Here is a 14,622-nt window from a genome sequence, read left to right on the forward strand (position 1 = left end):
TCAAGTGCAAATAGTCTCCAGACTGGAGGGAGATGGACGGAGGGGGGGGGGGGGGGGGGGCAATAGAGGGGCGGAACGGCCTGAGGTGTGGGTGTGACTGGGACTGGGACTGGGGAAGAGACAAGGATGGGGAGATAGACAAGGGGGGGGGGGGGGAGACAGGTTCGGTCGGGGGGGTCAAGGGAGGAGAGGCGGGTAAAGGGGAGGGGCTGACGGGCAGGAGAGGGAGTTACAGGGGGGAGGGGGGGTGGAAGAGAGAGAGTGGTAAGAAGGTGGGGATGGGGGGGGGAGAGGACACACGGGGGTGGGAGCGAGACGGGGGGGGGGGGGCAAGACAGAAGGGAGGAGGGGGGAGGGGGGAGAAGGTGGCAGGAGGGGGGAGAGCAAGTGGTGAGACGGGGGGAGGAAGAGAGAGACGGGGGGGGGGGGGAAGGGATCGAGAGAGGGGAGAGAGGCAGAGAGAGGAGGAGGTTTGAGTCAGAAGTCCAGCCCTGGGCAGTGTGTGACTGGTGTGTTACACCCCCAGAGGTCCTTGAAGTGATCCAGAGGGGCTGAGATGGGGGGGGGGGGGGGGGGGGGGGGGGGGGGGGAGTGTGGGGGGGGAGATTTGGGGCATGACGTTGGGGTTGGGGGATTTGGGGGGGGTTGAGGAGTTCAGTGGTAAACTCCCTGGCAAAGGGCATGCAGCAGGAACAGGTTCGCTCCGAGACCCCGCAACCCCCCCCCCCCCCCCCCCCCGCCCGCTTTGTAAAGACAACACAATCTTTGGAACTCAAGCACAAGAGGCGGGACCCCACCCCCAGCTCAACCCTTGACCTCCTGCGCTCCCCTCTGACCCCACATCGCCCCCGAACCGACCCCTTGTTCACCCACTTCCGTCCCGACCCACCGCTCCTCAAACTCTCGCCCAATCCACACCTCCCTCCCCCCAACCCAACCCCTTCTCTCTACCTAACAACACCCGACCCCTCCTCTCCCAGCTCCTTCAAACCAACAATCCTTTCCTTCCACCCCCCCCCCCCCTTCCAAGGGAGGGATGGGAAGGAGGGAGGGGGAGGGGAGGGAGGGAAGGGAGAGGGAGGGGGGGGGAGGATGTGGGATGTGTGGTGCAGGGGCCAGGGATTCATGGCCCTCCCGCTAGGATGGACGACCCATTCCCAAGATCAACCAAGGGTGACCTTGTGCATCTACCGACCCTCTCTCTCCAGAAGCCCCATCCGGGGGGGAGGGAGGGGGGGGGGGGGGGGGGGAGAGAGAACGTTCCCTAATGAAACCCCCACCCCCCCCCAACGTCTCCATGTCTCCAGGCAGCTCGGGTGCCGGGAAACAGCGGCGTCCGATCCCCGCCGCGTCCCAAGACGTCTTCTGGATGGAAGTCCGACCCTTGGCCATTGTGCCGGACGTGCGTGTGGCCGACCTCAGTGGCGGCGAGGCAAGAGAGAACGTTGACGCCAGACCACGAGGTGCCGCGAAAGGGGAACCTTCGCTGCGAGGGAAGACGGACGAGGGACTTCGGAAGACGGACAGGAAGCGGGAGCGGATATGGGGGGGGGAGGGGGGGGGAAGGGAATTTCCTTTCGTTTTCCTTCCCCGTTGCCGTTAGCAACTCAGGCTGCGATCCCTGAAAAATCCTTCGGCCACCAGCGCTTCCCGGAAGGTGACGGGGAGGGAGTTGGCCGTGACGTCCGTCACCGTAATGTCCCCCAGCGGGGAAGACGGGTTCCATCCGGCGCCGATGGCCGCGGCGCTCCTGCCGGGAGAGGTCGGACCTGTCGGTGAAACCAGAGAGGGGGAGGAATAGACAGCAGGTCAACTTTTGCATCCAGAGAGTTGTGAATCTGTGGAAGAAGGGGGGGGGAGGGGGGGAGAGGGTGGGGGGGGGGAGGGGGGGAGTGGAGGGGGGGGGAGGAGGGAGGGAGGGAGGGGGGAGGGGGGAGGGGGGGAGGAGGAGGGAAAGAGGTGAGGGGGGAGAGGGGAGAGGGAGAGAGGAGAGGGAGAGGGGAGAGAAAAGGAGGGGGAGGGGGGAGGGGGGAGGGGGGGGAGGGGGGGGGGGGGAGAGGAGGGGAGGGAGGGAGGGAGGGGGAGAGAGGGGGAGAGGGGGGAGGGGGAGGGGGGAGAGGGGGAGGGGAGGGGGAGTGATGGGAGGAGGGGAGGGGAGTGGGAGGGGGAGGGAGAGTGAGGGAGGGGGGGGGGGGAGGGGGGAGAGGAGGGAGAGAGGGGGGGGGGAGGGGGGGGGGGGGGGGGGGGGGGGGGGGGGGGGGGGAGGGGGGGGGGGGGGGGGGGGGGAGAGGGGGGAGGGGGGGGGGGGGGAGGGGGAGGAGGGGAGGAGGGGGGGGGAAGGGGGAGGAGGGGGAGAGGGGGGGAGGGAGGGGGAGGGGGAGGGGGGGAGAGGAGGGGGGAGGGGGGTGGGGGGGGGGGGAGGAGGGGGAGGGGTAGGGGGGTGGGGGGGGGGGGGATGGGGAGGGGGAGAGTTGGAGGCGAGGCGAGACAGAGAGGGAGAAAAGAGCGAGAGAGAGAGGGGAGAGGGGAGAGGGGAGGGGGAGAGGAGAGGGAGGAGTGGAGAGGGGGAGGAGGGGGAGGGGAGAGCGAGAGAGGAAGAGAGGGGGAGGGAGGGGGAGAGGGGAGAGGGGGAGAGGGGAGAGGGGAGAGGGGGAGGGAGGAGGAGGGGGGGAGGGAGGGGGAGAGGGGGGAGAGGGGGAGGAGGGAGGGAGGGAGGGGGGAGAGGGGAGGAGGGGGGAGAGAGGGAGAGAGAGGGGAGGGTTAGCAAGAGGTCGAGCTTCTCTCCCACCTTCCGTCGTGTCGGGGATGCTTTGCGTTTCCTCATCATCGTACACTGAGTCGGGGAAGGTTCCCCGGTGGTTGGGCCCAGGCTCTTCCTCGGAGAAGCCCCCGTCCTGGTGTGCCTGGGCCGCGCTGACCACCCGCGCCAGCTTGCCCTCGGTCACCTTGAAGATCTTGTGCTTCCGAGCCAGCGGAAAGTGGATGCGTTTGGCGTTGTCGGCGAGCTCGCGCGGTGCCGGCCCCGACTCCGGGCCGCCGTGGAACCTCCGGGAGGACAGCGAGAGGCGGACCTTGCCCTTGTCCTTCAGCTTGTTGGCGCTGCGCAGGTCCATGCCATAGATCCGCTGGCGGGGAAACACAGCACAGTGGAACAAACACTCCCCATCTCTCCATCCCCTCCCCCTTCCCAGTTCTAACCAGGGGCTGTCCCACTTGGGCGTCAATTGCACGTCACGCAGATAGAGCGCGAAGACTTTGTCATCGTGCACCATGCGCGCATCACGTGCTTCGTGACGCGTAAATGATGTCACGTAAGTTACGTGCAAATGACAGCCAAGTGGGAGAGGCCCTTTACTGCCTGACTATCTGTACATATCTCTACCGCTCACTCCTGACAGCAGTCTGAAGAAGGGTTCCAACCCGAAACGTCGCCCATTCCTTTTCCCCAGGGATGTTGCCTGTCCCGATGAGTTACCCCAGTATTTTGTGTCTACCTTCGATTTAAACCAGCATCTGCAGTTCTTTTCCACACAGCAGAACGAACAAGCTCGCCAGAGATGTTCCCCAGAGAAGGAACTGCAGATGCTGGTTTACACCGGATGTAGACAGAAAATGCTTGAGTAACTCTGGGGTTGGGGGGGTGGAACGGTGGCGCAGCGGTAGAGTTGCTGCCCTACAGCACCAGAGACCCGGGTTCGATCCCGACTACGGGCTCTGTCTGTACGGAGTTTGTACGTCCTCCCCGTGACCTGCGTGGGTTTTCTGCGATATCCTCCCACACTCCAAAGACATGCAGGTGTGTAGGTTAATTGGCTTGGTGTAAAATGTAGTCTGTGTAGGATAGTGTTAGTGTGCGGGGATCGCTGGTCGGCGCGGACTTGGTGGGCCGAAGGGCCTGTTTCCACGCTGTATCTCTAAAGTAAACTCAACTCAGTGGGATAGGCGGTATCGCTGGAGAGAAGGGATGGGTGACGTTTCAGGTTGAGACTCTTCAGTGGTGACGGTGAGACACTTGGTCAGACTTTGGACTTCAAATATTCAGGGTGGAAGCAGAATGTACGGGGAAGAACGTACAAACTCCGTACAGGCAGCGCCCGTAGTCTGGATGGAACCCGGGTCCCTGGACCCGTGAGGCAGCAACTCTACCGCTGCGCCATCTTGCCGGGCCTGAGCACACCTTGAAGGAGGAGCCGGTCTTGAACCCTTGACTCACGTGGAACTCATTGCCACGGATAGGCCATGGAGGCCAAGTCATTGGATATTTTATACGGCAGAGATAGATTCTTGTTTGGTGTGGGGTGTCAGGGGCTAGGGGGGAGAAGCCAGGGGAATGGGATTGAGAGGGGAGGGGGATAGATCAGGCACGATTGAATGGGGCTGAATGGCCTAATTCTGTTCCAGGGGCTATTGAACATGACACTCAGATCTCGGCCTCGAACATGTTCACCCGGGATGTAGCGGAACTGGGTTTCCGCCTGTTGGACCCCCATCTTCCCTTCCTCCTCCTTCCCCCCCCCCCCCCCCCCTCCCCACGAGCCACCCCCCCCCCCCCCCCCCCCCCCCCCCCCCCCCCCCCCCCCCCCCACCGAATCGCCTCCCCTCACCTGCAGTAGGAATCGCTTTGGTTTGGGACCTCGTTTCCTATAGCCGAGAGCCCGGTCTCTCTGCTCTCTGTTGGGCAAGTCGACAGGCCGGAGTCAAGGTTCACGGAGGGAAGGAGAGGAGAGAGTGGAGGAAAAAAAGATCAAAAGATGTCAGTGCATGTGAGGCATGTCCCCGTGCACCCACCCCACCCTTTCACAACCCACTTTGGTTTATTCAGAGATATACGCCCGCTGGAAACAGGCCCTTCGGCCCACCCAGTCCGTGCCGACCCACGATCCCCGAACACACTCCATCTGTATCTGCTCGACACAAGGAACTGTAGACGCTGCTTTACGAAGAAAAAGAGGCAGAGTGCTGGAGTAACTCCGCGGGTCAGGCAGCAGCATCCCTGGAGAACGGGGATAGGAGACGTTTTGGGTCGGGACCCTTCCTCAGGGTTTAGAGATACAGCGCGGAAACAGGCCCTGCCGCCCACCGATACCGCACCGGCCAGCGATCGCCCCGTACACTGACACTATCCCCCACACACACACACACAAGTGGGACAATTTACACTTTGCAGCAAGCCAATTAACCTACAAACCTGCCCGACTTTGGTGGAGTGTGGGAGAAATCCGGGTGAAAACTCACGCAGGTCACGGGGAGATCGTACAAACAGCAACCATGGTGAGGATCGGATTCGGCTCTCTGGCGCTGTGAGGCAATAGATCTATCGCTGAGCCGCCCACTAGGAGGAGGGGAGGGAAAGCTTGTCGAGTGGCAGGTGGAAGCAGACGAGCGGGGAGAGCGGGGAGTGGTTGGCGATCTCCCAGTTGCCTTGGGAATTCAATGCACGAGAGAGTAACGCCTGCCATTAAACCAGGGTGCTTCAGTAAAGGACTATTATGAACGCATGTTAAACAGACCTGATGAAAGCAGAGACAAATACACAGCACAGGAGTGTAGTAACGCAGGGCGTCACGGTGGCGCAGCGGTAGAGTCGCTGCTTCACAGCGCCAGAGACCCCGGTTCGATCCTGACTACGGGCGTTGTCTGTACGGAGTCTGTACGTTCTCCCCGTGACCCTCGGGAGTTTCCTCCCACACTCTAAAGACGTACCGGTGTGTAGGCTAATTGGCTTGGTATACATTGTCCCCAGTGTGTGAGTGTTAGTGTGCAGGGATCGCTGATCGGTGCGGACTCGGTGGGCCGAAGGGCGAGACTGCACGCTGTATCTCTTAACTAAACTAAACGGGGTGGGAGATTGCAACCTTCGTGTGGTCCACCCTGTTTCGACCAATGCAATCAACAAACAGAAATCAAACAGAACAAGTTGTCTTCCAACTTCCAGCAAGAAGAAGAACTAAACTAAATGTAGAGGAGTCTGAAGAAGGGTCTCAACCCGGAACGTCACCAATTCCTTGTCTCCAGAGCTGCTGCCTGTCCCGCTGAGTTACTCCAGCATTTTGTATCTACCTTAAGCTAAATGTGGAATGTGCAGGTTGGCTTCCAATTGGAGACCCTCCGACTGACTTTGATCGGACTTTGCTGGCTTTATCTTGCACTAGACGTTATTCCCTTTATCCTGTATCTATACACTGTGGACGGCTCTCGATTGTAATCATGTGTTGTCTTTCCGCTGACTGGATAGCACGCAGCAAAAGCTTTCAATTCTACCGTGGTACTCGTGATGGTTAACTATTTACTCATTCAGTAAAATTGTCCCTAGTGTGTAGGATAATACTAGTGTACAGGGTGATCACTGATCGGCACGGAAACGCTGGGCTGTAGGGCCTGAACAAAATCCAACAGGTTCAGTTTAATTTCCACATAAGAGTGATACAGTGTGAAAACAGGCCCTTCAGCCCAACTTGCCCAACATGTCCCAGCCACACTAGTCCCACCAGCTTGTGCTTGGTCCATATCCCTCCAAACTTGACCTATCCATGTACCTGTCTAACTGTTTCTTACACGTTGAGATAGTCCCAGCCTCAACTACCTCCTCTGGCAGCTTGTTCCATACACCCCCACCACCCTCTGTATGAAAAAGTTAGCTCTCAGATCCCTATTAAAACTTTTCCCCTTCACCTTATACCTATGTCCTCTGGTCCTCGATTCCCCTACTCTGGGCAAGAGACTCCGTGCGCCTACCCGATCTATTCGTCTCATGATTTTGTACACCTCTAAAAGATCACCCCTCATCCTCCTGCGCTCCAAGGAATAGAGTCCCAGCCTACTAAACCTCTCCCTAGCTCACACCCTCTAGTCCTGGCAACATCCTTGTAAATCTTTTCTGAACCCTTTCAAGCTTGACAATATCTTTCCTATAACATGGTGCCCAGAACTGAACACAATACTCTAAATGCGGTCTCACCAACGTCTTATACAACTGCAACATGACCTCCCAACTTCTATACTCAATACTCTGACTGATGAAGGCCCATGTGCCAAAAGCCTTTTTGACCGCCTTATCTATGTTCTTATCCAAATCATTGGTGTAGATGACAAATAATAAAGGGCCCAGCACCGAACCTTGAGGCACACCAATAGTCACAGGCCTCCAGTCCAAGAAGCAGCCTTCCACCATCACCCTCTGCTTCCTTCCATGAAGTCAATTTGCCACCCAAAGCCATTAGCTTCAACCTCTTTGCAAAGAAGAACTTTTTAGTCTGGTTTTTGGAACATGACATTGATTTAAACAGATTTACCAAGCCCAACAGAAGTGCCGCTTCAATGAAAAATAAACATCGGGCCTAAAGAAGGGTCCAGACCTGAAACGTCACCTATTCCTTTTCTCCAGAGTTGCTGCCTGACCCGCTGAGTTACTCCAGCATTTTGTACCCATCTTCAGTTCGCAGGTTAATTGACTTCTGCATATTGTCCCCAGCATGTGGGTTAGAACAAGTGTACGGGGTGATCGCTGGTCGGGGTGGACTTGGTGGGCCGAAGGGCCTGTTTCCACGCTGCATCTCTAAACTAAACACAGCACACACACACACACGAACACAGCTTCACTCATTGGGGCCAGTGCCCTAACACACACCCAACCAGCAACAAATGGGTTAAAGTTTTAAACCCTCCTTTACTTTTCTTCATAAGCCATGAGCAGTCTCGGGTCCAGAATATGTTCCTCGGGTTCCCACGTACTGTACCTGTGGGGACAGACAGACAGACAGAGAGATCAGGTGCTTCTGCATTGTATCTCTAAACTAAATGTACAGGTTTGCAGGTTAATAGGCTCGTAATGAAGAGGATTTCCAAAGTCTACAGAGTGATTTAGGCCATTTGGAAAAATGGGCTGAAAGATGGCAGATGGAGTTTAATGCTGATAAATGTGAGGTGCTACACCTTGGCAGGACAAATCAAAATAGGACGTACATGGTAAATGGTAGGGAATTGAAGAATACAGTTGAACAGAGGGATCTGGGAATAACCATGCATAGTTCCTTGAAGGTGGAATCTCATATAGATAGGGTGGTAAAGAAAGCTTTTGGTGTGCTAGCCTTTATAAATCAGAGCATTAAGTATAGAAGCTGGGATGTAATGTTAAAATTGTACAAGGCATTGGTGAGACCAAATCTGGAGTATGGTGTACAATTTTGGTCGCCCAATTATAGGAAGGATGTCAACAAAATAGAGAGAGTACAGAGGAGATTTACTAGAATGTTGCCTGGGTTTTCAAAAACTAAGTTACAGAGATAGGTTGAATAAGTTAGGTCTTTATTCTCTGGAGCGCAGAAGGTTAAGGGGGGACTTGATAGAGGTCTTTAAAATGATAAGAGGGCATAGACAGAGTTGATGTGGACAAGCTTTTCCCTTTGAGAATAGGGAAGATTCAAACAAGAGGACATGACTTCAGAATTAAGGGACAGAAGTTTAGGGGTAACATGAGGGGGAAACTTCTTTACTCAGAGAGTGGTAGCGGTGTGGAATGAGCTTCCAGTGGAAGTGGTGGAGGCAGGTTCGTTGGTATCATTTAAAAATAAATTGGATAGGCATATGGATGAGAAGGGAATGGAGGGTTATGGTATGAGTGCAGGCAGGTGGGACTAAGGGAAAAAAAGTTGTGTCGGCACAGACTTGTAGGGCCGAGATGGCCTGTTTCCGTGCTGTAATTGTTATATGGTTATATGGTATAAAATGGCCCTGATGTGGAGGATGGAACTAGAGTGAATGGGTGATCGCTGGTTGGAGCGGACTCGGTGGGCTGAAGGGCCTGTTCCATGCTGTACCTCCAAACTAAACCCCAACAACACTACAGAACACCTCTTGTACAACAATGGACTTGTTTTTATTTTTCCAGCTATGTTTTTGCACTGAGGTCGTGGGGTTTTTTTCTGGTGGCCATCTTTCTTTTAGAAATGTTTGTGTTAGAAATAATTTATCCATCGTTTTTTTCCTCGCGAGTTCGCCCGTCTCTCTGTGCCTGTCCGTGATGCCGCTGCGAGATTACCCGCACCACGCCGCGCGCTACTGGCGGGCACGACAATGAGCTCCAAAGGACACAAAGTGATTTCTCCATTAATACGGTCGTCAGAGGTTATGGGGAGAAGAAAGGAGAATTGCGTTAGAGATGGGGGGGGAGATAGATCAGCCATGATTGTGTCAAAGATAAGACACAAAAAGCTGGAGTAACTCAGCGGGACCGGCAGCGTCTCTGGAGAGAAGGAATGGGTGACGTTTGGGGTCGAGACCCTTCTTCAGACTGGTTAGGGGTAAGGGAGAGATATAGACAGTGATGCGGAGATATATAGAACAACGAATTAAAGATATGCAAAAAAAGTAACAATGATAAAGGAGACATAAAGGAGCCATTGTAGTAGACTTGATGGGCCGAATGGCCTGATTCTACTCCTATTCCTTATGACCTTATAAAGCGCTGGCTGGAGTAACTCAGCAGGTCAGGCGGCATCCCTGGAGAACGTGACGTTTTGGGACCCTATGGTGGTGGGTGGGGGGGGGAGGTGGAGGGGGGGGAGGGGGAGGGGGGGGGAGGGGGGGGGGGGGGGGGGGAGGGGAGAGGGGGGGAGGGGAGGGGGGAGGGGGGGGAGGGGAGGAGAAGGGAGGGGGGGAGAAGGGAGGAGGGGAGAAGGGAGGGGAGGGGAGGAGGGGAGAAGGGAGGAGGGGAGGGGGGAGGGGGGGAGGGAGGAGGGGGGAGGGAGAAGAAGGGGGGGGAAGAAGGGGGAGGGGGGGAGAAGAGGGGAGAGAGAGGAGGGGGGGAGAAGGGAGGGGGGGATAGAGGGGGGGAGAAGGGAGGGGGGAGAGAGGGGGGGGGGGGAGAAGGGGGGAGGGAAGGGGGGGGGAGGCAGGGGGGCGAGGGGAGAAGGGGGGGGGGAGGGAGGGGGGGGAAGAAGGGGGGGAGAAGGGAGGGGAGAAAGGGGGGGGGGGAGAAGGGAGGGGGGGAGGGGGGGGGGGGGGGGGGGGGGGAGAAGGGGGGGGAGAAGGGGGGGGGAGGGGGGGAAGGGGGGGGGGGGGAGGGGGGAGGGAGGGGAAGGGGGGGGGGGGGGAAGGGGAGAGAAGGGGAGGGAGGGAGAGTAAGCCTGAATGGAGGGCAACAGGATAAAATCTGGTGAGGATAGGTGGATACAGATGAGGGGGGGGGAGGGGGGGGTGGTTGGTAGGTGACGTTTCCGGTCGGGACCCTTCATCGGACCATAACGTCGATTCGGTTGTCGGGACGGCAACTGAATGAGGGTCAGAATAGACAGAGGGGTGGGGGTGGAGGGGGGGGGGGGGGGGAGGGGGGTCGTGACAGGGAGGGACTGAGCAAGCTACTTACTTTGGTGGCCAGCCCTTCCATTTCACAAGGTATTCCACACTGCCCTTTAAACAAGAACAGAAGACACCATCGTCAAAGATGTAATTAGAGCCGCTCTCGGTAAATTAACAGCCGACTGGAGCGCGGCCTTGCCGAGCCTTGGCACCCAACACCGTGGGCGGCACGGTGGCGCCACGGTGGAGTGGCTGCCTCACAGCGCCAGAGACCCAGAGGGCTCGATCCTGAGCTCAGCACACGAGCACTATCCTACACACACACACACACACAGCAAGATGGCGTGCTGGCCACAGAAGCAGACCCACAATCACACATTTCTAAAGGGCCTGTCCCACTTCCACCACTTAATTCAAAACCTCTGCAGAGTTTAAAGGACCTAAAAAAAAAATCAAGATGGTGGCAATCTACGAACTCCTACGAGTGTGTCGACCAATTTCCACGACTATTTCGATGCCCTCCTTACGAGTAAAAAGTTGCAATTTCTTTCAACCCGACCATTTTTTTTTAAAACTCCTGGACATTTTTTATAATAGGGCTGGAAAAAACATCCCAACTTACCTGATGCCACGAGTACCCACGGCTAGCATAACGAGCCGCTACGATATATCTACGGACTCCTACGGACTCGTTACGAACATTCTGCGAGTTTGAATCACGGGGAAAACTCGGGAGAAATCGTGAATAACTCGGGAAAGTGGGACAGGCCCCTTTACTATAACTGTGTACCATGGAAAGTGGAATAACATAGAACTAGTGTGGACTTGGTGGGCCGAAGGGCCTCTTTCCATGCTGCACTTCTACACTAAAGAGGGTGTAGGGTGTATGGAACTCAGAGGGTGGTGGGCATATGGAACGAGCTGCCAGAGGAGGTAGTTGAAGCAGGTGCTATACAACATTTTGACATTAGACATACAGGATGGAAACAGGCCCTTCGCCTAACGAGTTCCCGCGGACCAACGATCCCCGCACACGAGTTCTATCCTACACATACCAAGGTCAATTTTAAAACTTCACCAAAGTCAGTTAACCTACAAACCTGCGCGTCTTTGGAGTGCGGGAGGAAACCGGAGCACCCAGAGAAAACCCACACGGTCACAGGGAGAACATACACACTCCGTACAGACAGCACCCGCAGTCAGGATCGAACCCAGGTCTCCAGTGCTGTAAGGCAGCAAAACTCCACCGATGTGCCACACTGTCTTACAAGACACTTGGAGAAGTACTTGGATAGGAAAGGTTTGTTTGAGTTCAGTTTATTGTCACGTGTACCGAGGTACAGTGAAAGGTTTTTGTAGAGCGTGCTAACCAGCCAGCAGAAAGACAGTACGTGATTACAATCGAGCCATTACATCATGACAAAGGGAATAATGTGAAAAGCTTTAGAGGGATAGGGACCAAATGCAGGCAAATGGGACTAGCGTCGATGGGGTATCTTGGTCTGTATAGCACGGACGAGATGGGCTGAAGGGCCTGTTTCAGTTCTTTATTACTCTATAACTAGTGTGAACAGGTTGGCATTGACTAGATGGGCCGAAGGGCCTGTTTTCATTCAATCCGTAACCAGGAACACCAGCAGACTATCTGGCTCCATCAGGTAACAGAACCTTTCTTCCATCGCCTTTCTTGCCTGAATAGGTCATAGAAACATAGAAACTAGGTGCAGGAGGAGGCCATTCAGCCCTTTGAGCCAGCACCGCCATTCATTGCGGTCATGGCTGATCGTCCCCTATCAATAACCCGTGCCTGCCTTCTCCCCATATCCCTTGACACCACTAGCTCTAGAGCTCTATCTAACTCTCTCTTAAATCCATCCAGTGACTTGGCCTCCGTGGCAGGGAATTCCACAAATTCACAACTCTCTGGGTGAAAAAGTTTTTTCTCACCTCAGTCTTAAATGACCTCCCCTTTATTCTAAGACTGTGTGGCCCCTGGTTCTGTACTCGCCCAACATTGGGACCATTTTTCCTACATCTAGCTTGTCCAGTCCTTTTAAAATTGTATATGTTTCTATAAGATCCCCCCCTCATCCTTCTAAACTCCAGTGAATACAAGCCTAGTCTTTTCAATCTTTCCTCATATGACAGTCCCGCCATCCCAGGGATCAATCTCGTGAACCTACGCTGCACTGCCTCAATCACAAGGAAGTCATGAACGCATCACCATCAAAACATTGCGTGTATAGTGAGATTGGGAAATGGGATAGAACTGGCAGGATGTCCAAATGCAATGGACAGAACAGCCTCTCGCACACTGAAGTTGCTTGGATGAGAACTCGAAGACAAGACACAAAAAAGCTGGAGTAAGTCAGTGGGACAGGCAGCATCTTTGGAGAGATCTCTTGAGAGAAGGATGTTTTGGGTCGAGACCTTTCTTCAGACTGGTTAGAACAATATGGGACTCCAAAACAATAGATATAAACAAGTCCGCGTTACTTGATAACTGCATACCCCTCTCTATCTCATTCTCATTTTGCATTAACTCCAAAAAGCCAACCAGTGCACTTGTTATGTTGTTAATAACTCAGTAATTAACCTGTTAGATAATTACAGAGGCTGCGAAGAATATGCTGCGTTGTTGATAGTTGCTCTGACTGCTTTTAAAAAAAATAATATATATATATATATAGATTATATATGCATGTAACAATTTGTGGATTAATTGATCTGTTAATTTATAAAACAGCCCAAAGTCTCGATAAAGCTGCGGCCGCCGCTGCTGCTAACAAGTAAACACAATTTGCAAGTTGCAATTTCCCCTCCCACACTGAATATTTTTTTTAATAAACTCTGCAACATTTGCACCCTGGCAGGCACCATTGCAATGCTACTGGTGTTAGTTAATCCAGCTTGATCTTGCATTATTGATTTCCCCTTCCTGCATTGATTGTTATTTGGCTTATAGATCAGACGAATAAGACAACCCCCCCCTTCTCTCTCTCTGTCCCCCTTTCCTGAGCCTCCAAACAAGACAGCTGCCGCTGGCGCAGTTTTTAATGCAACCCCGCTGCATTTTATTTCTTTTAATTGCCTGCGGTGCATTGAAACTCTTGCACGCTGCTGTGGTTTGCATTAGCTGCTGGATTACCTTTCGGATGCGCTTCTTTCTGATATCCTCCACCGCGAATACCTGCTCACCTATTGCAGATAGCTCCATACAGCCCGGCTCGCTGCTTTCCTCCTGCGCAACATTTTCTCATGCGCGCCCTCGATCCTCTCTCTCACTCTCTCTCACTCTCTCTCTCTCTGCACCGTGCACGCGCACGCTGCCAGTCCCGACGTGCACGCGCAAAACAAGCTCGTGCTCGTGACCGTGAGAGACAGAGAGAGCAGGGGAATTAAAGCGGACACGATATGCAATGCAATCATTGCTTCCACCCTGTTGCAATAAAGTGTCATTGCGAGTTATTTGTATCTATTTTTTAAACAAAAAGGGATAATATTTTAATTAAAATAATATTTTAATATTAATATAGGGATAATATTTTACTTAAAATAGATAGATTCTTGATTAGTATGGGTGTCAGAGGTTATGGGGAGAAGGCAGGAGTATGGGGTTGGGAGGGAGAGAGACATAGATCGGCCATGATTGAATGGTGGAGTAGACTTGATGGGCTGAATGGCCTAATTCTGCTCCTATCTCTTATGACCATATGAAAACTCTGTAGTTGTTTTTAAAATATTAAAAAATAATTTAGTGCAAACATCAAATAAAAACAACTGCATCATTTTTATACGATCATAAGAGATAGGAGCAGAAAATATAATATTTTTAAAATTATATTATAAAAAAATAATATTTTAATTTAAATTATATTATAAAAATATTAACAATTATGTTATAAAAATATAATATTTTAATTAAAATACAATATAATTTTATAATATTATTAATAATAAAAGTAATACTAATAAAATGATATATTTATATTATATAGTTATATTTGAACCTAAAAATATTATACTATAGACTATAAAATATATTATTTTAATTAAAATATTATAGGTTAAAATATTATACTATATATTAATATAGGGAAAAATATTATACTATTTATTAATATAGGGAAAAATATTATACTATTTATTAATATAGGGATAATATTTTACTTAAAATATTATCCCTATATTAATAAATAGTAAATATTTTATTATTATCCTATATTAATAAATAGTATAATATTTTTATATATAAATATATAGTAAATATTTTAAACATATATTTAATTATATCCCTTTTAAGTAAATATATTATCCCTATATTAT

General features: G+C 52.6%; 1 protein-coding gene across 1 annotated transcript; it reads right to left on the bottom strand.

Moving 5' to 3' along the window:
* Nucleotides 1-1,280: 1,280 nt before the first annotated feature.
* cbx7b (chromobox homolog 7b) lies at nt 1,281-13,575 on the bottom strand. Its single transcript, XM_055663107.1, has 6 exons — nt 13,445-13,575; nt 10,364-10,407; nt 7,671-7,736; nt 4,605-4,671; nt 2,789-3,125; nt 1,281-1,769 (listed from the first exon to the last, which is right to left on the bottom strand). The coding sequence occupies exons 1-6, from the start codon at nt 13,511-13,513 to the stop codon at nt 1,600-1,602; spliced, it is 753 nt and encodes a 250-aa protein (XP_055519082.1). The 5' UTR covers nt 13,514-13,575; the 3' UTR covers nt 1,281-1,599.
* Nucleotides 13,576-14,622: the final 1,047 nt, after the last annotated feature.

Source organism: Leucoraja erinacea, chromosome 37, assembly GCF_028641065.1.
Source record: "Leucoraja erinacea ecotype New England chromosome 37, Leri_hhj_1, whole genome shotgun sequence".
Lineage (NCBI taxonomy): Eukaryota > Metazoa > Chordata > Chondrichthyes > Rajiformes > Rajidae > Leucoraja > Leucoraja erinaceus.